This window comes from Glycine soja, chromosome 15, assembly GCF_004193775.1.
Source record: "Glycine soja cultivar W05 chromosome 15, ASM419377v2, whole genome shotgun sequence".
Taxonomy (NCBI): Eukaryota; Viridiplantae; Streptophyta; class Magnoliopsida; order Fabales; family Fabaceae; genus Glycine; species Glycine soja.
The window spans coordinates 6,437,656-6,461,152 of NC_041016.1; the positions used below are offsets into that span (position 1 = coordinate 6,437,656).

Below are 23,497 nucleotides of genomic sequence, written 5' to 3' on the forward strand. Positions count from 1 at the left end.
CGCGGTTGGCGGTGGATTGGACTTGGATAGTGATTGTTGCTTCCTTAGATAAACCTTTATCAGTGACACTGTCAAATTCACACTACACCTTTAGGGCTAAAACCCAACAATCCAATCGATTTAAACATGCTATCTTGGAGACAATTTTTTACGGTTAAATTTATCTTTAAAGTAATTAATAAATTTTTATTTAATTTTGAATATATTTATTTTTCAATCATTGTTATTTTACTAGATCTTAAATTTAAATGAAAATTTACTTTGGACGAATTTTCTCAAATTTCATAATGACTATTTTTTCTTTATACCCTTTCTTCCCGTGTCTAATGGATGCGATCGATCGTTTTCACGTTGATATTTCTTTTTTTGACGTTTTTTTTTATTTCTTGATTTTGGATCGACACACTCACCTTTTCAAACTCGTGTCACATAACAATGAATCAGTAATAAGAATCTGTGTCCTTTAGCTTCTAAGCAACCAATCAAGAAACCTATTTAGACCAATCTCGAGGGCAAATATGAAAGTGCAAGATTTGTTTGCGGTGATGTGATTATCGCGGGGCATTTTCCTTTATGACTTCGAAGAGATGCACAAACAGAAAATGACTTGTTAATTTTTTCCCACAAATCATGAGAAGACAGGTTTGGGCGAAGATAACTTTATATGCTTATAAAGTTGAATTTTGATTCATCCTTTGTGATAACCACTCTTTATTCCACACACAACAACTTATTTGAGCTTGATAATCCATGTATTCAACACCTGTTTTGGCACCATATATCATTACACCGGATAATCCTTCTAAATCAAATGCTGACGTCAAGGAATGATGCGACCTCAAAGATCTTCCATTGAAAATATTTTTTTAAATGTTGGATATGTTTATTTATTCATGAATATTAAATAGGTAATATTTTATTGAAATTTATGAATATTTATATAAAAGAAAATATTGTCATATAATTTATCATGTAAAATTTTATATAAAAAGTATACCTTACTATAATGAATACATGGAAGGGAAAAATAATTTAGCGTGTCACAAAGCTTGGTACCTAACATTTTTCTTCCTAGTTTTGGGCTTCGGCTTCTCCTTCAATGTTAAAAAGTTTTAGAAGTAAAGGACAACTTATTTGCTAAATTTTAGTTGTTTTAACTTTTTTAAAAAAAATAAGGAGAGAAGAGAGAAACAAAAGAGATCTAGGAGAGTGAAATGAAGGAAAAAGAGAAAAGAAAAGTTATTATTTAAATTATTTAATCTTTGTCCAGTTTAACTTCAATATTAACTGAGAATTTTTCTTATTTTTTTAATTGATTTTTACTGAACTTTAAGAAGAAAAAAAACAAGAAAGGAATGGAATAGCATTTTCAGCAGAAGTAATTTTTTCAAAAACAAAATAAAATATGATACTATTAATTATCATCGATAGCATGAATTAACTAACAGAAGAATATTCAAGCTAAATAGTAGTTTTCGAGCGTATGTTTCTTTTTACCTATAAGAATAAAAAATGATACCAAGAATTTTAAAATTCGTGCACTATGCTCAATCAAAGAATTTAAGTTTTGATATGCAAGTGCATTAAATATTTATATAAATAATTATTAGTCATATTTAACTCAACTAGAATGATCTCTCATAAAAAAATACATGTGATCTATAAAAATATAGAATTTTAATTACTTTTATATATATATATATATATATATATATAATTTAATCAATTTCGAAATAAAATTAGTCATCCTTTTGTTTTTTCGTTTTTTGAAAGAATTCAATTGGTATACACCACTCAATTTTAGCAAGAGTGTCGCTAATAATCCTCAAATTCCTATTATTGTATGACATCAACATAGCAAGTAGTCAATCGCTTATTCTGGTTCGTATTATTGTATGGCGTCACAGTAGACAACGCGTATGCACCGTAAATATGATAGTAATGGGAGTGCACAATGTCGCAACGGGTGTGCATGCATGCTCTAGCCAAGCCATCAAATTCTCAACGTAAGACACCAATACGTTTTATTTCGAGGACTGAAGCCACAAAAATAACAAATTCCGTTATATAAAAATTAAATTCAGCCAAATAAAATTACCACTTTTTTTTAGGGAAAAAATTCAAATGACAACTTTTTTTTTTAAAAAAATAACACAATGTTTTTAAGACTTTGTTTCCCAATCCATCATTTAACCCCCATCCGGCAAGCTAATATCTAGATTGGCAAACTTTATCTGTACTGCCAAATCTTATTAGAAGGCAAATGATTTTTTTTCTTCCAAATCTTATTAGTTGTGTTTTACCGGATAGTAAAGAAACAAAAAGGGATAGCAGAAATATTAAGTAAAGAATAAGAATTTTTTTTATCGCCAGTAAAGAATAAGAAATTAATATAATTATATTGATTAATAAAAATGTAATCTATATATTATACTATACTTGTATTTCTGTAAAATTAAGTTTTACATTAATTTCGTAAATATTTACAAAAACATTAAAGTTTAAATATACCTTTAGTTACTTTAATATTGGGTTTGATCCCAATACTTACATTATGTTTAAATTTTGGTCATGATAATTACATTCTGATTAAGTTTTGGTCCTTATAGACTATAGCGTACCTGTTATTAGTGTTGATATATGGTAATGTTTCGGAGGAAACGTGCAGTGACATATTTTGGGTGACAGATGAAAACCTAAACGAATAAAAGATTGAACTTTTATAGCAAATACCAAGATCGAAAGGGCATATTGGTGTGCTTTTAATTTTCCTATAGAACAGAGCTCAAAAGACATTAGATTCAACACAAACAAATTTTCTTTTACAATTTCTTTGTCGTAAGGTGTGCAATTCTCCCTCATAATACGAGCAACGAATTTTCAACATATAACTATCGGGGTGTTGGTGGATCGGATTACATCGATTTTTTAGGATAAATTATTCGATTTAATTATTTTTATTTTTTTTTTAATTTATCATTTAACTGATTTTATTAAAAGTTTTAATCCAATTTGATCAAATCCGATTCAAAACAATTTAGATTGAATCGATTTTTATTTTTATTTTATTTTCAGAGACAAAATTAAATAAATAATAGGATATATAATAAAAAATAATTCAAAATATCTAGTATTTTATTTATATGTTATTATATAAATAATAATAATTTAATTTTTTAAATATATACTATATCAAAAATAAATTTCAACAAGTTGATAGTTAATTTATGCATCTAAACTCAAATAAATAATAAAAAAATTATCTTTAATTTAATATTTTTTTATATAAATATGCATAACTTATATGATAATTTTATAAATATCTAAAAAATAAAAATTAAAATATGAGTGAAATTATAAATAAATTATATACATATATTTAAGTTTGATTTAAATGGGATCCGTTTTAAAAATTAAATTCATGATTCAATCTAATAAAAAAATTTAATTTTTCAATTTTTTTATCCATTCTATTTTTTATTTTTGGATCGAATTGTTAGGTTGTCAGATTGGATCGATGAGCACTCGTACTCTCCTGCACCAAGTGTCTCCAGCCCTCTCATACATTATTTTAAACCGTTGGATATATATAAATGCACCAGATTAAAAAATGTATTCAAGTCGCATTCAAAAGGTAACTATCCAATTATTACTGTGCAGGGGCAGGACTACTTTTATACCGGATAACTTTTCCGTATATTAATTAGTATTTGAGGTTATTCATTAATAATGTTAAACTTTAATAATTAAATTTTTAATAAATTAACATTTTTAAACATATAAATTATATTATATATTTAATATAAATAATTAATATTACACTACAATATTATTTTTAATTTCTTAAAAATTATTAAAATTTAATTAGAATTAAAGCTAATAAAGATAAATTGAAAGAAATAAGTTGTTGAGAAATTTAATTTGATTTAAAAATTATTTTAAAAATAATTCTTGGCTATCTGAAACTATTTTCCTTTTACTTTTATCTGTATACTTAATTTTTTTAATTGTCTAACTCTTTTAATTTGAATTTTTTAATAATTTCAATAACTCTTTATTGTAATTTACATGTTTAAAATATTTATTATAAATTTTAATTATAACATAATTTGACTAAAGACACAGCTTGCTAGAGAGGATCCCTTGATAACTAACATGCACTTGGGTCACTTGACTGAGATGTGATTAGTATCTGTCTCATCTCCAAGATTAGTGGCCAACGCTCCTTATATCGCGTCTCTTCTACAAAACTCGTTTGGAGCTATTCGCGTGTACGGAGATTTGAAATTTTGGAAGCATTCTTGTGGGTGCTATTTTTTTTTTTAGATAAATTGTTGAGGAAACGTCATCCATTCAGATAATCTTTGCTTAATTTCTCCTATTTTTATGGACTTTGATGTCTATAAAGTACGTTTTTTCCCTTCAATTTGCCTCACTCATAGCTTACTATATTCATATAGGTATGACCAACACTGCAAGTCCACAGAATTCAAGGGAGAGAATATGCAAAAGTAACACTTTGGGGAGTTTATCTTTAAGGGAAGCAATGCAAGATGGCACGTAATCCATTTTTATTTATCTTCACCAAAAGCAGTGCATTTATAAGGTAACATGCAACTGAGTATGTGTTTTCTCGTAGACTAATATCATTAACTTCTAAAGTGCACCTGAACCAGCAGTAACAAGCACGATACTCATCCCATTCAATTAATTCAAACCTTGATTTTTCCCCTTCCCCCATTAATATCATATTGAGGGCTTAACTGCTTGAGATTTACAACAATCATTCTACAGGGTTAAAGCCCAACAATTTGTTCTCAAGAGGCAATGGCAAGTAAATGGGAGCTTCCTTTTGCATTGCTAAGAAACAAGAAACTACATTACTTTATAATACTTGCAGCTTAACCATACCCGTAGCTTTTAGATTGGTAAAAAAGATAGTTATTTCGTAAGTATTAAACAACTTTTCACAAGTTGCGGTCCATTAACTTAGTATGTAACCAAACCAAGTTGCGGTCCATTTTCTTCAACATGCTATACACTCAATTTGCAGAGTTCGTTCAAAAACAAAGTAACAAAATTAGTAGCAGAGGGTATATTTTTATGTAATCTATTGGAATGATTTCCTCCAAGCAAGGATTTTAGGTGCTCCAGGACCATTGAATGTGTTCAACCAACAAAAATGAGAGGAACTATTCCTCCTCGTCCAACGGAAAACGATATTCTCCTTTACATGATAGGCTATTAGGTGTTTGCAAGTTTTAAATACGTCTAGCTCTCTCATTATTAATTTCTATCAAGAGAAAAATATGCAGAAAACTAGAATATGATCTTATTAAAAATATCCTCTTTCTCCAATCTCCAATTTCAAATAATCTTATTTAACTTGAATATAGAGCTAAACTCAAAGCCAGCGCAATGCCACATGGATTAGCACTAAACCGTATTGTTATTTTTCTGAATCACTTGCTATACAGAGCCTAGAAAAATAGAAATAAATACATACATACTCATTCACTATATTTCAATTAGCCTTTTTTTCTCGTATAGCAATTAGACATACAGTAGGCACCTAAAGCTCCAGTCAAGAAGCAAACCTAAAAGCAGGACAATCAATCCTGTGGGCAAAATTTTTTACCAATTTCCATACACAATCTATAAAAAGAAAAAAAAAAGAAAAAGAGAGAGAGAGAGAGAGAAAGAAAGAGTGTGTGTGTGAGATAGAGAGAAAGACCTCAACCATTTTTCTCTTCTCCATATCTCAGTCTTCAATCATCAGTAGGTATATAGAGCGGGGTTTCAATATCAGAAGAAATATCCGGCACAGGTTCAGAAAGGCCACGTAGTAGGGAAGGTTGAGTAGGTGTAGACAAGTCTGAAGAAGTAGCAGACTCCTCCACCATCAAATTCTGCAGTCCAGGCTTCAACTCATTTTTACAAAACCTCTCATACTCAGCTCTATCTCCTCCCTTTTTCTTCACCTCCACTACAACCAAAGAAGGTGTCAACTCAAATATCTCAGCAGCAATAGTCAAAGGCCCCCTAACCCCCTCTCTGGTACCCTCCAAACTCACCCTACAGTCCTTCTTCCTCACCGAAAAACTAACCAACTGAGCAATCTCCTCCAGCTTGGAAATGATCCTGTTAACCGGTGCAGCAGTCACAAACCTTGTCTCATCCCCTTTCTCCTCAAACAACCCCGAAAGATCAAAGCCCGGAGAGAACGATATAATGTCAAAGGCATTCAAACTAGGAGGTCTAGGCAAAGTGGCATCATTCCTCCTCCTAGTCTCAACCTCAGAATCAGACTCCGAAACCGAGTAATCTGAAAAGGTAGCAACAGAAGCAATAGAAATAGTATCATCATCATTGTCCATAAGCCCATCATCATCCACCACATTGCAAAGCCTATCATCCTCCACATAAAACTTGATCTGCTTGAACCCTTTCTTGAACCACTTATTCTCCATGATCTCAGGAATCGCAATCCGGGTTTCAGGCTTGGTATCAAGAAGCCTGGTGAGAAGCCTTGACAAATCAGGAGAAAACCACCTCGGACAACGAAACTCCCCTCTATAAATCTTCTTATACATAGCCATCACATTCTGGTCATGAAAGGGTAAATACCCTGCCATCAACACAAACAACACCACCCCACAAGACCAGAGATCCACCTTAGCACCATCGTACCCTTTTCTCGCCAAAACCTCAGGAGCAACATACGCAGGTGTCCCACAAAAAGTGTGGAACAGACCATCCTGTCGGATTTGATCAGACACCGCACTCAACCCAAAATCAGAGACTTTGAGATTGCCATTCTCATCAAGCAACAAATTTTCAGGCTTGAGATCTCTGTGGTACACCCCTCTGGCGTGGCAGAACCCCACCGCGGAGATTAATTGCTGAAAGTACTTTCTCGCAACCTCTTCTTTGAGCCTCCCTTTCGCGACCTTGTTGAAAAGCTCGCCGCCGCGAACGTATTCCATGACGAAATAGATCTTGCTCTTGGTGGCCATGACTTCGAAGAGCTGAACGATGTTGGGGTGGCGCACGCGGCGCAGGATAGAGATCTCGCGCTTGATGTGCGCCACCAAACCACCTTTGAGGATTTTCTCCTTGTCGATTACCTTGATGGCAACGCCTTCGCCGGTTTTGACGTTCCGGGCGTAGTACACCTTCGCGAAGGTTCCATGCCCGAGGAGCTTCCCAATCTCGAAACGACCGAGTAAAAGGTTCGATGTTTCCTTCTTGTGGGGGCTGATGAGGCTGCTGGTTGGGGTCTTCGAAACGACGTCGGCCATGGATGGCCTCTGGTTTCAAAGTTTTGGAAGCTAAAATTTTTGTGTTTTTGTTTTTTTGTGCTTTGTTTGGAGAAAGAGAAGAATGGAGGTGATGGGTGGTGATCAGGGATTGGATTGGCCTCTATTGAAGGTGGTTGGGAGGGAGGAACGAGGGTGTGGTTTTGATTTGTTCGAGGTTTCCTATGTGTGAGAGAGTGTTATGTGTGTAAACAAATTTCTTGTATTTGGTTCAAATTGAGACAGAGAGAGAAAAAGAGGGAGATTGAGAATGAATGACAGATGCTTTTATAACCGAGAGTATGTACAACCATTAATTTGTTTTGTATTTTTTTTTTATGCTAATGGTTAATTTGGTTCGTTCGAGTTGAGGATAATTATTATGGGTAATAAATTTTTTTCAAAAATAGATTGTCCTGCCTTGTTCTGCATAAGAAAAATAAGTTGATAATTCAAGCTTATGTTACGTGAAAATTAAAATATTAAGAAAAAATAAATAATAAATATATTTTAATTAATTGTATCTTTTATAAATATTAAATAATAAATACTTATTAAAAGTTAAATATATATTACCTTAAATTTTATATAATAATTTTTTTATTAATATGTGCATAAAATATTAATAAATATTAAATTAACTTTTTTAATAAAAAGTAGATTGACGAAATGATCTATTTTACTTTTTCCTCAATTAATTTTTTTATCCCTGAAAATAAGATGGATTAAAATGGACTGGTGGGTTGAAAACTTTAACTCAACCCAAAAATGAGGAACAAATCAGATTTGATCGGACGTATCAACGCATTTTGGTATCTCTAATTTAAAGCAACTGTGTATTGAGAACTTGTTTTATTTATTAATTAACGTGTTTATGTTTGTTTAACATTGGTGAATCGTACATGTAATGTAAAGCAAAAATGATCACGTTTTCTACTACCAAAATATCCTAAACTACAAAAAGTTGCACCATTTGGCGTCTTGCGTCGCGTGAGAGGAAAAAAAAGTAAAAAATAGGTTTTGGTTGTTTAATTGAGTTCCCCTGCATTAAAAGATTCTCCAATGATGAGTTGATGAGTTACGCATCCAATTGTCTCTACTTGATTGTTTTACTTATCAATTGCCCTTCAAATGAGAGCTACTTTCATTCTCCTTTAAATCTCTTTCCCCTCACCTCCTCTTCTTCTTCTTCTTGTGCAAGGTCGGGGCAAAACCGATACACGGTTTATAAATTATAAAGAAGGCTCATTTTTTATAGAGAGAAACAGTATATAAATTTTTATATATTTTTGTTATTAAGTTTTCAAATTAAATAATGTATAACATGTAAATATTTTTTTCATTATTAAATAGCATTTATTAAAACCGTTATGGAATTTTTAAAAAAATATTCATGTATTATTATTTGATTAAAAATTTTAATAACAAGAATATAAGAGCTGGTTTAGAAAATATATAAAAAAAAAAAGAGAGTTGGTTTAGACGTTTTTTGTTATTGTAATTCTTTGTGACAAATGTTTACTTTTTATTTGCATTTATGTCAGAATTATAATATAAATAACATTTTACAAATTCTTCTTTATATATTAATTCATTTTGTATTTTAAAATTTTTATAATAGTTTTAATTTATCCTTTGTATTTTACTTTTTTTTTTAAATACTGCTATACGTTACTGAAATAGTTATTTGTTTATATAATAATATTTTGATCTATTTGAAATTTCATACTCTCGATCTCTACATTTCCATGTCTATCATAAGCAACAAAATGCATGTGTTGTTTGCACCATTTGACGTAATTTCTTGAAGGATATACTTAGTCAATGGTGAACCTAGACAATTTTAATTTGTGTGGTCGAATATATAAACTACTGTCGAATAAGATTTTTTTTAAAAAATAATGTGTTAGACAATAACTACTTATAAATTCATAATGTTGATAATAATTTAATATGATTCTAGGACAATTTTATATGTAGAGATTTTTTATTTTAAAAAATTTAGATGAATTGAATCTTATCGAATTATCTGAATTAGACCTCAAAACTTAAAAAATGTTTATCTTGTTTATCAAGATGTATTTATAGATTATTGACCAATAAAATTCTCATATTGACAGTAATAATTAAATCCACATCCTTCTTAAAATATGACTGTTTGGGTCAATTTAATGATATTTTATATGTAGAGTTAGTTAAGAAAAAGTAAAATAAATTCTAAAATTTTGTAAAATTCTAAATACAAGCTTTACATATTAGAGTCAATTATTAATTAATATGGAATAACTTTGTTTAAGTTTGTGAGTTTGGTCTTTTAACTAAAATTATTTTCCAAGAAATTTGATTTTGATTGAGATGAATGAAAGTTGGACTTTTAACAGCCTAACATCTGCTCGAGACTTCCAAGATAACGGGTATTTCCTTCTTTAATGGGCATACTTACACAAGATGTGGCTGGAAGTGCAGGCACCTCCCCTCTAGTTGACCAACACTTGTATATGAGTGCTGAAATGTAATATCGTGCTGCATATGCATTGTAAGCAATTGAAGTCGGTTTGAAATTTTCAAATTCAATATGGTTTTCATATTTTTATTCTTTTTGTGTTAGCCATAACAACCCATCTTACATCTCAGAATACAGTTGCGATTTGCGACGAAGCTTTCACGTTTGATATGAAATAAATATTGTGAATGATGGCAGCAGTCTCTAACATGTGCAATTTAACCCAAAATCTTGAATTGTAGTCGAGATAAACATATGATTGTATTTATCTTATTACAAGATATGGATATTTGTAGTTATAACATGTAGTAAGATTAGGTATTGTGAATAAATAATATTATTATTCCATACGAAATATTTCCAGCACTTTGTTTGTCCTTTTATTGGTACTTCTGGTACCATTTTTATAATCAATACAATTGTTTTGGCTGGTAAAAAAAGATTATTCCATACGAAATAGTGACACGAAGTATACAGAATATTGCAATCTTATTAACTTCACTCATTAGAACATCGCACACTAAGTTAACAAAGGAAAGAATGAAAAACAATGAAGAATAGTTGGTACGATTCAAATATAGTTAGTTGTGAATATGTAACTAAGCATTGTTACATACTAGACTTTGGCCCGTGTAAATGCACATACTTATACTCTTATTTGAATATTATCAACACATATAAAAAGTTAAATAATAATGTTTATTTGTATGATCATAATCTTGAGCTATGTATAGAAAAAAGTAATATAAAATAAGATACATGAACTCATGTTAATATTTGAAATTTCATAAATATAAATTATTACTATATGTACACACTTATATAATTTTGTTTATTTGGATAGTAATAATGTTTAAATATTGACAGAAAAAAATACATTAAATAAAATATGAATTTGAAACTAACCTCATCCAATTGTAGATCGTGTTGGATGATATTGTTGTGATTATCATTAGTAACTTGTTATTGTAGTGAATGAGAGACAAATAAAAATGAATGAATTGATTACATATATAAATAAGAGTAGTGAACATTTAAAAATCTCAAGCGGGATGTTGCTACTTTATATAACAATACTAACCTAAAAAGTGATAAATTTATATGAATATGTTTTAGTGGGAGTGATGTAATACAATTGCACATGTGCCAAGGTCTGTCCCATAGACTTGTTAATGATCATTGCAAATGAAGTCGTTCCAATTAGTTTGAATGGTCATGGAGAATCACAAGGAGACATACTCATTCTTGGTATAAACATTCACTTTACAATGGAAAATTTTAATAAGTAGGTCTGTCCCGTACATGTGCAGCGGCCACATCATCATTTCTATACAATGGAAAACTTTAATAGTTATTATTAATAGTAATTAATAAAATATATAATATTTAAAATTGATTATTAAGTACATACTAATTAGGAATAAGCCAACATCTAAATTATGATTATTTTCATATCCTAACAGAATACTAATTCATTAGGTTTGTCCCGTACATGTGCAGCTGTCACATCATCATTTCTATACAATGGAAAATTTTAATAATTATTATTATTAATAATTAATAAAATATATAATATTTAAACTTGATTGTTAAGTACCTACTAATTAGGAATAAGTCAACGTCTAAATTATGATTATTTTCATATCCTAACAAAATACTAATTCATTAGGTCTGTCCCGTACATGTGCAGCCGTCACATCATTGTTTCTATACAATGAAATTTTTTAATAATTATTATTATTAATATATAATAAAATATATAATATTTAAAATTGATTGTTAAGTACATACTAATTACGAATAAGTCAACATCTAAATTACAATTATTTTCATATCCTAACAGAATACTAATTCATTAGGTCTGTCCCGTACATGTGCAGCTGTCACATCATCGTTTCTATATAATGAAAATTTTTTATAATTATTATTATTAATTAATAAAATATATAATAAAATATATAATATTTAAAATTAATTGTTAAGTATATACTAATTAGGAATAAGTCAACATCTAAATTATGATTATTTCCATATCCTAACAGAATACTAATTCATTAGGTCTGTCCCGTACATGTGCAGCTGTCACATCATCGTTTTTATACAATGGAAATTTTTACACAGTTGTTAGACAATGCTTTTAAGATAAAAGATTTAGGTGACTTAAGATACTTCTTAGGTTTTGAAGTAGCCAGAAAACCTATTGGTATCAATCTTTGTTAAAGGAAGTATGCCTTAGACATTCTTAGTGATGCTGGTATGCTTGGATCTAAACTAGTATCTACTCCATCACATTATGCTACTAAGCTGCATCAACAATCAGGGACTCCTCTTTCATTGAAAGATGCTTCCTTTTTTAGAAGGTTAATTGGAAGGTTGATCTACTTGATCAATACAAGGTCAAATATCATCACTTATGTTGTGCAACATCTGAGCCAATTTGTCGTTGCTCCCACCTCAGCTCATCAACAAGTTGCTGTTTGAATTCGTAGGTATATCAAGGGATCCTCAGGAGTAGGGATTTTCCTTTCTGCTGCAAGTAAAATACATTTAAAGGGGTTTAGTGATTCTGACTGGGCTGGTTGCATTGACACAAGAAGGTCTATCACTGGTTATGCTATGTACATTGGTAACTCACTGATTTCATGGAAATCCAAGAAACAAGCCACTGTATCTAGAAACTCATCAGAAGCTGAATATACGGCACTAGCTAACGCCATTTTTGAAATTCAATGGCTTACCTATCTGCTAGAAGAATTTAGAGTAGACTTTCAGAAACCTGTCACTCTGTATTGTAACAACAAATCTGCTCTTCACATAGCTTCGAATCCAGTATTTCATGAAAGAACAAAGTATATTGAGATTGACTGTCACATAGTTCGAGAGAAGGTGTTAAGGGGTCTTGTGAAGTTGCTTCCCATTCCTTCTACAAATCAATTAGTTGATGTTTACAATGAAGTTCTAATGCTTGATGCTTTTAAATTTTTGCATTCCAAACTAGGAATGTCTAATATCCACTCCTAGTTTGAAGGGGGCTCTTAGTGTTAGTTAGTTAGTTGAAAGTTAAGTTAGTTTAGTTGTTAGTTAGAAGTTAGTTTAGTTGGTTGAAACTAATAGTTAGTTGGAAGTTAGTTGATGTATATGTGTATATATAACCATTTAGACAAATCAAGATGTAACTTTGATAATTAATCTTTCAATACATAGAACTCCATTCATTGCTTCCCTTTTTTCTTTTTAAGCTTTTCCTGCAAGTTTATCTGGTTAGCTCTGCATTCAACAATGGCAGACACAAGGTTTATGAAAAAAATAAAGCTAGCAAGAAACTATTAGGCTGTCATGACTCATGACCATGCGAAGGATAAGAACTTTTCAAGAATGAAACTATTACAATATATTGTAAGAAGCCTTGTAGTTGTTCGTGTCTCCTCTCGTTTAATGTATATTATTCCATGTAACTTCGCTTCCCTTAAATTTGAGAATTTTTTCCACTAAACTAATCTGTAAATTTTTGTTCTTTGCAAGGAAACATACGTTTCTTAAAGAAATTGTGCACTCAAATGAAAATGTGTGGCGAGGCCATATCATAATGTTGGAACTTTATAATCTCCTCACAAGGAAGCTAGTCGGCATCGTTGTGACTTGTGAAGGTCACGCGAGGAAAGAAAGGAAGAATACAGTGAAGCACAACTTTGAAAGTCAACTTTGTGTGGGCATAATGATTATCACACGTTAAGCTATAATGAATTAGCTTAATATTAAAAAGATTAATTAAGTTGTTGATTTGCCCTCCAATTTTTTCGTTACTGGGAAGGTGTGATGAACTTAATCACTACAACAGAAACGTACCTTGGCTCCAACCAAAAATGAGTCGACGTTATTGTTGTTGTGTCGATCAAAAAGGCTTATCTTTTTAAATTGTTGTTTAGAACAGTCAATGCTAGCTAACTATTTTTTCTTTATTTCATCCAATTTAGCATCGGTTTAAGATTGATATTTACTTTCTTCTTTTCTTGATAAGAAATTATTAAGTGATATTACACCGCTACTTGGTCTATAATCTCAATCAATTTTTGTCTCCACATAACACATAATCAAGTATTATTAATTTTTCTCTCAAATTTAAAATCTTAAATACATGTTAATAGAGATTAGCCTAGTATATAAACAAATGTTGATCTAACATTACTTGATAATTTCTTCTCATCTTGCTTAGCATTAGTGCAACCAACTTTACATTTTTAACCTAATAACATTGGCCTAAATTTAAAACAGAGAAACAAAATAGTGTTTTAAAAGATAAAGTATCAAAACAAATTGTAGTAAAAAAATAAAGCATACAAATATATTTTAACATAAAATTACCAATTACGTTAACAGTTATAATAAAAAAATAGTAAAAAATTTTATTTAAGAGTGCATTTATTTAAAATAAGAAATAATATCTTTAATCATCTTTTAAAAAAGAACAATGTTATGTTTAACACATTCTACAAACTACTTTATGAAAGTGTTAAAATTTTAACATTTTCGAATGTTGTTTTTGGAAAAATGATATTTTAGGAGGGGAATATATATAAAGAGAGATAGTATATTAGTGGAATTGGATAGTATATTACTAGAATTGGGAAGTGTTGCCTGCCTCAAATGTATGCCATTTATTTTCTGCACTTCCATCGTTACATCTTGTATCTCCCATTATATTCTGAATGAGTTTCGAGAATGCAATAGCCCAAATGCTTTTAGTGCAGCGCATCAACTACATTATGTGTGGCCCATTAAGGAAAAGTTCAAAAGACCACGGCCTTGTTTTTGGATCCATGAAAGAGATTATGAACTTTAATGGGCCTACGGAAGAAGACTAGTCTGTATTTAAAATCCAACAATCAATTGGACAAAAAAAAATCAAATAATTAACTATGAGGTACAAAGAAATTTTCAATATTTTCAATAGTTTATGCTTTATTAATATATTTATCATATTGTTAAATTTTATCAATTATTAATAAGTAAAAAATCCCAAGAAAAAAAAATTAATTTTAAACTTTTTAGTTTTTTATTTATTTTATTGTTAGTTCTACATCAAATTATTATTATTATTATTATTATTATTATTATTATTATATCTATGGTCTGTGAACTGACCAGTTTAACTATAATCTACCATGGATGAATGTAAACCAACAAAACGTAACCCAATTATTTTGCGGACAAATCGGACCTGTTAGAATGTGGATGGGTCTTAAATGAGCTTACTTACCCACTACTATTAAGAATTGAGTACATTTATATTTATATCATTGTTCACTTCATGAAAAGTTATTGTATTTACAATTGTTTTTTTTAAGATAGTATTTACAATTTGTTGATATAACTTTATTGTGAGATATGTATAGAATTTAATTGTCAAATTACATATCATTATAAAACCATCTGCATGATATCAATTTTAAAATAATCAAATAGATTATTATTTCATTTTTTGACAGAAAGAAAAGTCATACTTCATTGATAATAAGAGACCGAATACATGATGGAATAAACTCAGGCATGTGGATTAGCGTATGATTTAGACATCCTTGTTAAAGAATCAACAACTCGATTAGCTTGTCTATGGACAAACTTGACGTAACAGATTTGAATACTTGATATGTCTCGTGCATCTTTTCAAGATAAATCCAACTTCATTATCTGGAAATTTTTTGCTCCTGAAAATTTCTACTAACTGCTTACAATCAGTCTCAAACACCACGATGTGAAAATACGCAACTATATAATGTAAATGAATAAATGTAAATGAAACAGTTCAGAATTCTATGTAAATATTCAAGTGATGAGTAAAAAACTATATCAATCCTAAAATGACACCTTACTAAATTCAATTTTTAGTTGTGGGCATAACAAGCTGATATGATACAGACACACACTCATATGTTACATTGTTTTCACATTCCCACGAGACAAGAGAAGCCCACACTGGTGAATCAGCTTTCAGGTAGGAGTGTAAGTTGTTATACTATTTTATAATGACCCCAAATCCCAATCTCTGAGTTCAATATTATATCCTAAGTCTGAGCTGTCATTCTCTTGGAATTCTAGTTTGGATGGTTGTGTATTAGGAATACCATCCACTTAATTTGCTCACCATAACAGTTCCAAACACAGTTTATTAACATTAAATTAATCTGATATAATGGTAACAGAGAAAAGCCAAAAGCCACGTGCCAGAGCTGGTGAGATAACCACTAGCATCTGGAATTTGTGTAGCAAGCTACTTGCCAACTTCCAAATCCACTAGAATGCAACTTTGAACTACTTTACCTTTATGCAGTATGCATATCCTCTTTTGGTTTGTCTTAGTTTGACAAGTGGATCATGGACATGTAATTTGTCATGTTGTGAAAGGGGATACTTTCTATTTATTCATTTTATGTATTATCTGCATTATGCTTCTTTTGATTTCCTTTTAATATTTTGATCCCAAATGTATAAAAATCAAATAAGAAGAATATTAGGTGGGGGTATGAATTCTTGAAATATGCGTCATTTTGTAGTTCCAATATCCAACTGATCAGAGCATGGTTTTGAACGGCAAAGAATTTAAAAATTTGAATAAGTTTGTCTACAAGGTGGTCCTAAAAAATTAATTTAATCTTTTGTCTTTTTCTTAGTTGAAGGTAACTTTTTGTGGCTTTTTTCTCTTCCTATTTTTTTAAATTTTTTTTATAAATATTTGATTTTATATATTGAAAATTAACTATCACAATTAATTGAACAGAAAACATCTCACTAAATGTTACTTAACCTAACGATCTAACAAGCTTAGGTCAAATTGCTGTTCTTATTTATTTTTTCCTTTAAGGGATAGGGTGGGAACTGGGAATTAATTTTGGGTGGGTGCCTTTTGCTTTTTCCTTACTAGTAGACATATTTCTTTCTGCAAATAACATGTGCAAATAAATTATATAGGTAATGTCTACCAATCAAGGGAGGCATAAAAAACAACCTTGTTGACCGATAAGAAGTGAGTGGAAGACTAGACATTATTGAGACAAGGTCTTGGTAATTTGCATGTGGTTTGTTTTTCTGCAAGTAATTAGATGATGGAGAAGAATGTCCCGAACTGTGCTTGGCTCTTCCGAAAATTTGCCAATCCTAATTTGTAGCATTTACTCGGCCATACCAATCAATTGAGTTCCTATTTGTTTTTGTCTTATAGCTATGGCAATCAATTGATTAGGCATGGTTTAAACCAGCAAAACTAGCTTAGTCAAAAGAAAAATGAGGCACTCTTGACTCTAATAGTGCAATCAAACAATAATTGTTCTCTTATCATGAATAATGCAAGAAACACGGTCAACTGCAACTGCTTCTTAGTTACAATGTAATCTTTTATTTATGGGGGAATTGTATGCTCCAGGAAGTTAATTATGGCTGTAATAATTTAATTCGTAGAAGAAAGGAAACCACATCATGACCCTCAGGACTGAAGACTTGATTCTTGTTGAATCTTGAGCATTTGCTGAACTAGGAATGGTTGTCAAAAACATAAATAGAATGAATACGATCGAACTAAATTTCTTCTGGCTCTGCCATCAGAACAACATATTTTTTAACCCGAAAAATGATTGTAGCCCCTCCCTTGAAGTCTGCACTATGCAACTTTTACTAAATTTGAGTAGTCAATTTGCAACACATTGCAATGGCCAAGTAAACAACTACAATAAAAAAAAAATGAATAGTATTTTATGCAAACAGAAGCAAGCCCACAAATAAGTTTTGAACTACAATAAAAGAAAATGGTATTTTCTGAACCAGTTGGTAGAAGCACAAACAAGGTGTTGTCAACCATGGTCTAGGATTGGAAAATTTATTGCATGCCGAGGGGTACAAGTTTAGCATTACATCATCTACTCTGTTGAGCTTTCTAACCCTCTGAATCCGAAATTAAAGAACTGGGACCCATCCCTTTCGGTCACCTTCAAATCTATTTGAATTCAGGACCATTATATTTTTATATCAGAGACTCACTGTTTCAGCCTGAACCCCCCACTTACAAAATACAAACACATACACACACTCATTAGTCATTAGTCTTCATATAGCAGCAGCAGCATTGGCCCCAGTAAAATTCACAAATTCACCATGGGCAATAGTGTCACGGAAAAAACATTTGAATGTAAAACAAACAAAAAGTGACATTGACTGCCAAGCGGTGATCTCAAAACCTCTTTAACAGTCAACACCCATCGTACAAGTTCCATTAAATTGTTTTTCACCATCCATAACCACGCTCACGTGCCGTTAACACCTCCGTCAAAAAACACATGACGCCGTTCCTCCCACTTCACTACCACTATAACCGCGAACTGTCCCACTTCACCAACAACTACAGCCCACCCTCTGTCCCTTTTTTCTCTCTTGGCTTTCTTTCTTTCATACTCAGTACTCCCCATTGGGGTATAATAGGGACACGAGGTTGATGCGGTGGAGCTAAGAAAATGAAGCCCTTTTGCACATTCTTCATTCTTCTTTCGCTGCTTGTTATTCTCGTTGAATCTTCATGCAAAAACGAAGACCAGGAGATGGTGTCCAAGGCCTTCCAATCTGTGTCTGGATTCAACTCTTCCTGGTTCGAAACAGGTTCCAACTGTTCAAATGCTGAGATTAAAGGGATAAATCTTTCGTCCAAGAACCTAAGTGGGAACATCTCGTGGAAGTATCTGAGGAACATATCCAAGTTGAAGGTTCTAGATCTGTCTGGGAATTTTCTACAAGGCCAGGTCCCAAACTGGTTCTGGAGAAGCTCAACCTTATTGGTAGTGAACCTTTCCAGCAACAGGTTCGGAGGGAGCATTAACCCCACTTCCCAAAACGGTTCATTTTCATCACTGCAAAATCTCAATCTCTCACACAACAGGTTCACCAACCGGCTTCACCTCTCTGGTTTCTCAAACCTTGAAAGCCTCGACCTTTCGCACAACAACCTCGGAACCTTGCCCTCCGGGTTCCAAAACCTCACCAATCTACACCACCTCGATCTCTCCAACTGCAACATCAAAGGAAACGTAAAACCCATCTCCTCCCTCACCACACTCTCCTTCTTGGATTTATCAAATAACACGTTGAACGGTAGTTTCCCCTCTGATTTCCCTCCCCTGAACAACATCAAATTCTTGAACGTCTCCCACAACAACCTCAAAGCCTCCACCACCTTAGATAGGTTCAAAAAGTTCGGCAAATCAGCGTTTATCCACGCCGGGCACAACTTCAACTACTACAACGAATCCAAAACGCCAAAACTCGATTCAAATTCAACCCCACAGCACCAACAGCCCCACCACATTCACGCGAAGAAGAAGCGGTCAAAAGAAAAACAGAAGTCAAAACACAAAACCAGAACCATGATTGTGGCCTCGTCCTGTGCCTCGGCACTTGTCGTTGTCTCGTTGTGCATGTGCTTGGTGTGGTGTTGCAGAAGGAGGAGGCAATTGGCGAAGAGGAGCAAGTGGGCGATCTCGAAGCCGGCCCCACTCAGCATCAAGATGATGGAGAAATCTGGACCGTTCGCGTTCGAGACCGAGTCAGGGACATCATGGGTCGCTGACCTCAAAGAACCATCTTCCGCACCCGTGGTCGTGTTCGAGAAGCCACTCATGAACCTCACCTTCGTCGACCTTCTCGCTGGCACGTCACACTTCGGCAAAGACTCCCTTCTCGCTGAGGGCAGGTGTGGGCCCGTTTATCGCGCTGTCTTACCCGGAGACATCCACGTGGCAATCAAAGTCCTCGAAAACGCCAGAGACGTCCATGATGATGACGCTGTCGCTCTCTTCGTTGACCTCTCCCAACTCAAACACCCCAATCTCTTGCCCCTCTCCGGTTACTGTATTGCAGGTACACTACCAAATTCATTTATTTGTTTTTAAAAGTTTTTCATATGGTTCCAAAATTCTGATTTTTATCTGTGCACCAGTGTCCTTTCACTTAACCTACTCTAATTAATGCCTTTCACGGGCTTTAATTTATTGTAACGTCGCCCTCCTTTAACCTATTGTGTAACCATTTTCACCTAAATCTTGCACTAGCTATGATTACGTGTGGAAATCCATGCATGCACTTTCCAGACAAAAGTTTGAAAATAATCTCCTCGCATGTTTTTCTTATGTAATTTTTTATAACATGAATTACGAATTTATTTGTTTATTTTGAATTATGATGATGATTATTATCAGGTAAGGAGAAGCTGGTGTTGTATGAGTTTATGTCGAACGGGGATTTGGGTAGGTGGTTGCAGGAGCTACCAACGGGGGAGACTAACGTGGAGGATTGGAGTGGTGACACGTGGGACATTATTCAAAACGGCGCCGCTTCTCGAGCCTCGCCCCCCGAAAAGATGGGGTGGTTAGTACGGCACCGAATTGCGGTGGGTGTGGCGCGTGGATTAGCGTTTCTGCACCACGCGGGGTCAAGGCCCGTCGTGCACGGACACCTCGTGACGTCCAACGTGCTTCTCGGCGACGACTTCGAGCCGCGAATTGCGGATTTCGGGTTTCGGAAGTTCGGGCGAGAAAGCGCGACGGCGAATTGTTCAACCGAGACGGACGTTTACTGTTTCGGGGTGGTGCTGATGGAGCTGCTGACGGGGAGGGCCGGCACGGCGGAGACGGTGGTTTGGGTGCGGAAGGCGGTGAGGGAGGGTCACGCGGTGAGGGCATTGGACGAGAGGCTCAAACTCGGCGGTGGAAGCGGCGACTCGGAGAGTGAGATGGTGGAGAGCCTCCGAGTCGCGTATTTGTGCACAGCCGAGTCGCCGGGGAAGAGGCCCACCATGCAGCAAGTGTTGGGCCTTCTCAAAGATATTCACCCGAGTCATGCACTCGACTGAGTTTAGTTCACTCGCCCGACTGGGAGCATGTTTGGCTTGCGGTCTAAGTTCCTGTACACGAATTCCTGAACCAAATCCAATGGTTCAACACAAATGGGGACTCAAAAGGGACGGTGGAGATGTTTTTGCAAACCCCTTTTGGTTCCACCGTTTGTTTGCGACGGTTAGCCAAACATATACCATGCACGGATTTGTTTTTGAGTAATTCAATTCCTTGTTGCATGCCATCTGGCAGTGGAGTTTTGGGTCATGTTTTTTGTTTTTTTAAATTAAATATATATGTAGGGTTATGATTGCAATGCAATGTGATGTATATACAAAAAGTTGAGGAAGAAAAGAAAAAGTGAAAAAGGTTGACAAAAAGAAGTGGGGTAGGAAGGGAAGATAAGAAGAGTAGGGAAGCCTGAGATGAAGCAATGGACTTGATCAGTGTTTGTTTAATGTGAAGTATCTTTTTTGTGAAGAGCATGCATATTTCATAGGGCAGAGAATCCCACTTATTACTTGTCTCTTCTAAGAGGGACTTCCATCATTCTTATTCTTCATCTATTTTATTGTTTTTCATTCACTTTTTTTCTATTTTGCTCCTCTTTTGCTTTGTTTGCTTTTACTTTATTCTCTTGTCGATTTATTATTTCTCTTTAGTTTGGGAAGGAATATCCTCCCCAAAGAAAAAATAATGAGGTAGACGAGATAGATAGATGCACCTATGCTTTTGCATGTCCACTTGCTATAGGTAACGTGTTTGTTTTATTGGAACAAAGGGATCATGTGTGCCGCGTGCGATCGAGCATGATGGGGTCGTGGCACTGCGAGAGTCTCTCTCATTAGGTAAGGCGATGATCTTTATTTGTCAACATTGTACGCTAATTTCTGAGAGGTGTAGTGGTTTTCAAAAGTTGCGTATAGTTGTTAGCATGATTAAGAGGTCGAGTGTTGAGTGATTTTGATGGAATATATCTCATTAAGGGGATCATTCAGACATTATTATGAACATGAGGAAAGAATAGTTCGTCCACCAACGTAGAAAATTCCATTAAAAAGGAATTTGAAAATCCTACATTTAATCATTTCAGGTGTTTGCATTTGCAATTATATTAAGTGATGATATATTTAGCAGTCGATTGTTGAACTAGCATGCAGCTAGTTGGATTATTTTGACTCGTATTGTGACAATGAAATGGTACTGTGTATGTATAAAATCTTGCGGCATTAACATCTAATCTAGAACTACGGAATTTTCTGTTCGTACTACGTAATGCTTCTTCTTTTCCTTGAAATAAATGCTCCCAATGACGGTTTATAGTTTGATTTGAATTCCAACATCGAATGCGATGGATAACCTGTAGTTATTTTGATTAACAAATAATTAGGACAAACACGGAAGAATATTGCTATCAGAATTTTCATTTATCTAAGAAAATAACTAGGAACATTTCGCAAGTCACTATCCACTTTACTTTCGAGCTTCACTTCTTTAGTTGGCCAGTCAGCTAGATTTTCACGTCCTAAAATCCATCTATAGTGTCAGATGATAAATCTTAATTAAAACAATTTTATATATTTCAAATAACAATTTTAAAGAGATAATGTGATAGTCTGATTGATCAGAGGTGGAAGGAGGGAGTAACATGAATATATGTCCAAAAAAAATTATTCTTTACTTCCCTAACTATATGGTTGATATTTATAAATCTTATGAAATGAATTTAACTTTTACATATGACAATGCCTTTATTTATTGAAAAGTTTTTTATTGATTTACTTTTACATAAAATTCGCAGATTTTTATTCAATTCAATCCAAGTACTTTGTGATTTATGATAGATTTGGGATATACAATAGTTCCAAGAGATTAGAAGTAATATTCATGGGAACTGAATAAAACTTAAGGAATTTATAAGAAGTGAGATTGAAGTTTGAAAAGGAGAAAATTAGTTTGAGACTTCAATTTAGTTGAATTATGATATTTTTGTTTGTGCTTTGAGTAAAGATACTTTAATCAATTAATTTAATTTGTAAAGTTTTTGTCTAATGCTTAATAAAAAATTTATTAAAAACCTTTGGTAACATTCAAAAAATATTGTCAAATTATAAATAAATGTTACTGATACGTGTTTTGTGACATTTTATCCAATGTTATATATAGTGTATGTTACTAAAGCTTTTTTTGTAACATTTTTAGGTTTTATCAACATGAACTAGGACGCACAAAATGGACCCAGTCTAATGGATTAGATTAGAATAAAAAAAGGTAATTCATATGGAGCCTTTTTAGTTCAATCCATATAGTCTATCCAACCAACTTGGTTAGTAATATATATTAAATATTAAATAAAACATAATAATTTATTAATATAATTTATAGTTTTATATATTTAAAAAAAACATATAATGTAACAAATACAACATAAAATGCAAAATAAATAATTTTTTGTCTTTAAAATTTTTAATTTTCTTATCTAGAATCAACTTTTTAACTTTTATTTATTTATTTTTAAATTGGTCTGAATAGGTCCAATAACCTGACATAAGATTGGGTTGGCCTAAGAAATTCCAGCGCAAAATAATATGGATCAAGTTTGGGATAATTTATTTTTACCATTTGACCTGATAAAACGGATTGGGCCAAACATTTGTTAGTTCTATACAAAAACATATTAATAATATTTATTTATAATTTGATGATATTTTTTTAATGTTTCCAAAGACTTTTAGTCATATTTTTTTTTCTAACACTTAATAAAAAATGTTGTTAAAAGTCAATATGTATTAGTGGACAAATTTTCTTAACTTCTAAAATAGAAGAAT

At 32.8% G+C, this 23,497-nt stretch overlaps 2 protein-coding genes across 2 annotated transcripts; one reads left to right on the forward strand and one right to left on the reverse strand.

Annotated features, from left to right (window-relative positions):
• Positions 1–5,409: 5,409 nt before the first annotated feature.
• LOC114386933 (CBL-interacting serine/threonine-protein kinase 12-like) lies at positions 5,410–7,569 on the reverse strand. Its single transcript, XM_028347003.1, has one exon. It carries the CDS (start codon positions 7,299–7,301, stop codon positions 5,769–5,771), a length of 1,533 nt encoding a protein of 510 aa, XP_028202804.1. The 5' UTR covers positions 7,302–7,569; the 3' UTR covers positions 5,410–5,768.
• A 10,508-nt stretch (positions 7,570–18,077) lies between these two features.
• On the forward strand, positions 18,078–21,254 carry LOC114388517 (calmodulin-binding receptor kinase CaMRLK-like). Its single transcript, XM_028349041.1, has 2 exons — positions 18,078–19,695; positions 20,034–21,254. Exons 1-2 carry the CDS (start codon positions 18,300–18,302, stop codon positions 20,684–20,686), a joined length of 2,049 nt encoding a protein of 682 aa, XP_028204842.1. The 5' UTR covers positions 18,078–18,299; the 3' UTR covers positions 20,687–21,254.
• The last annotated feature ends 2,243 nt before the right edge of the window (positions 21,255–23,497 follow it).

Excerpts from the sequence above, each read along its gene's own strand:
- LOC114386933 (XM_028347003.1), bottom strand. The coding sequence starts at position 7,301 with ATGGCCGACGTCGTTTCGAAGACCCCAACCAGCAGCCTCATCAGCCCC.
- LOC114388517 (XM_028349041.1), top strand. The coding sequence starts at position 18,300 with ATGAAGCCCTTTTGCACATTCTTCATTCTTCTTTCGCTGCTTGTTATT. Across the intron at positions 19,696-20,033 it reads CTCCGGTTACTGTATTGCAG|GTAAGGAGAAGCTGGTGTTG; the intron begins GTACACTACCAA and ends GATTATTATCAG.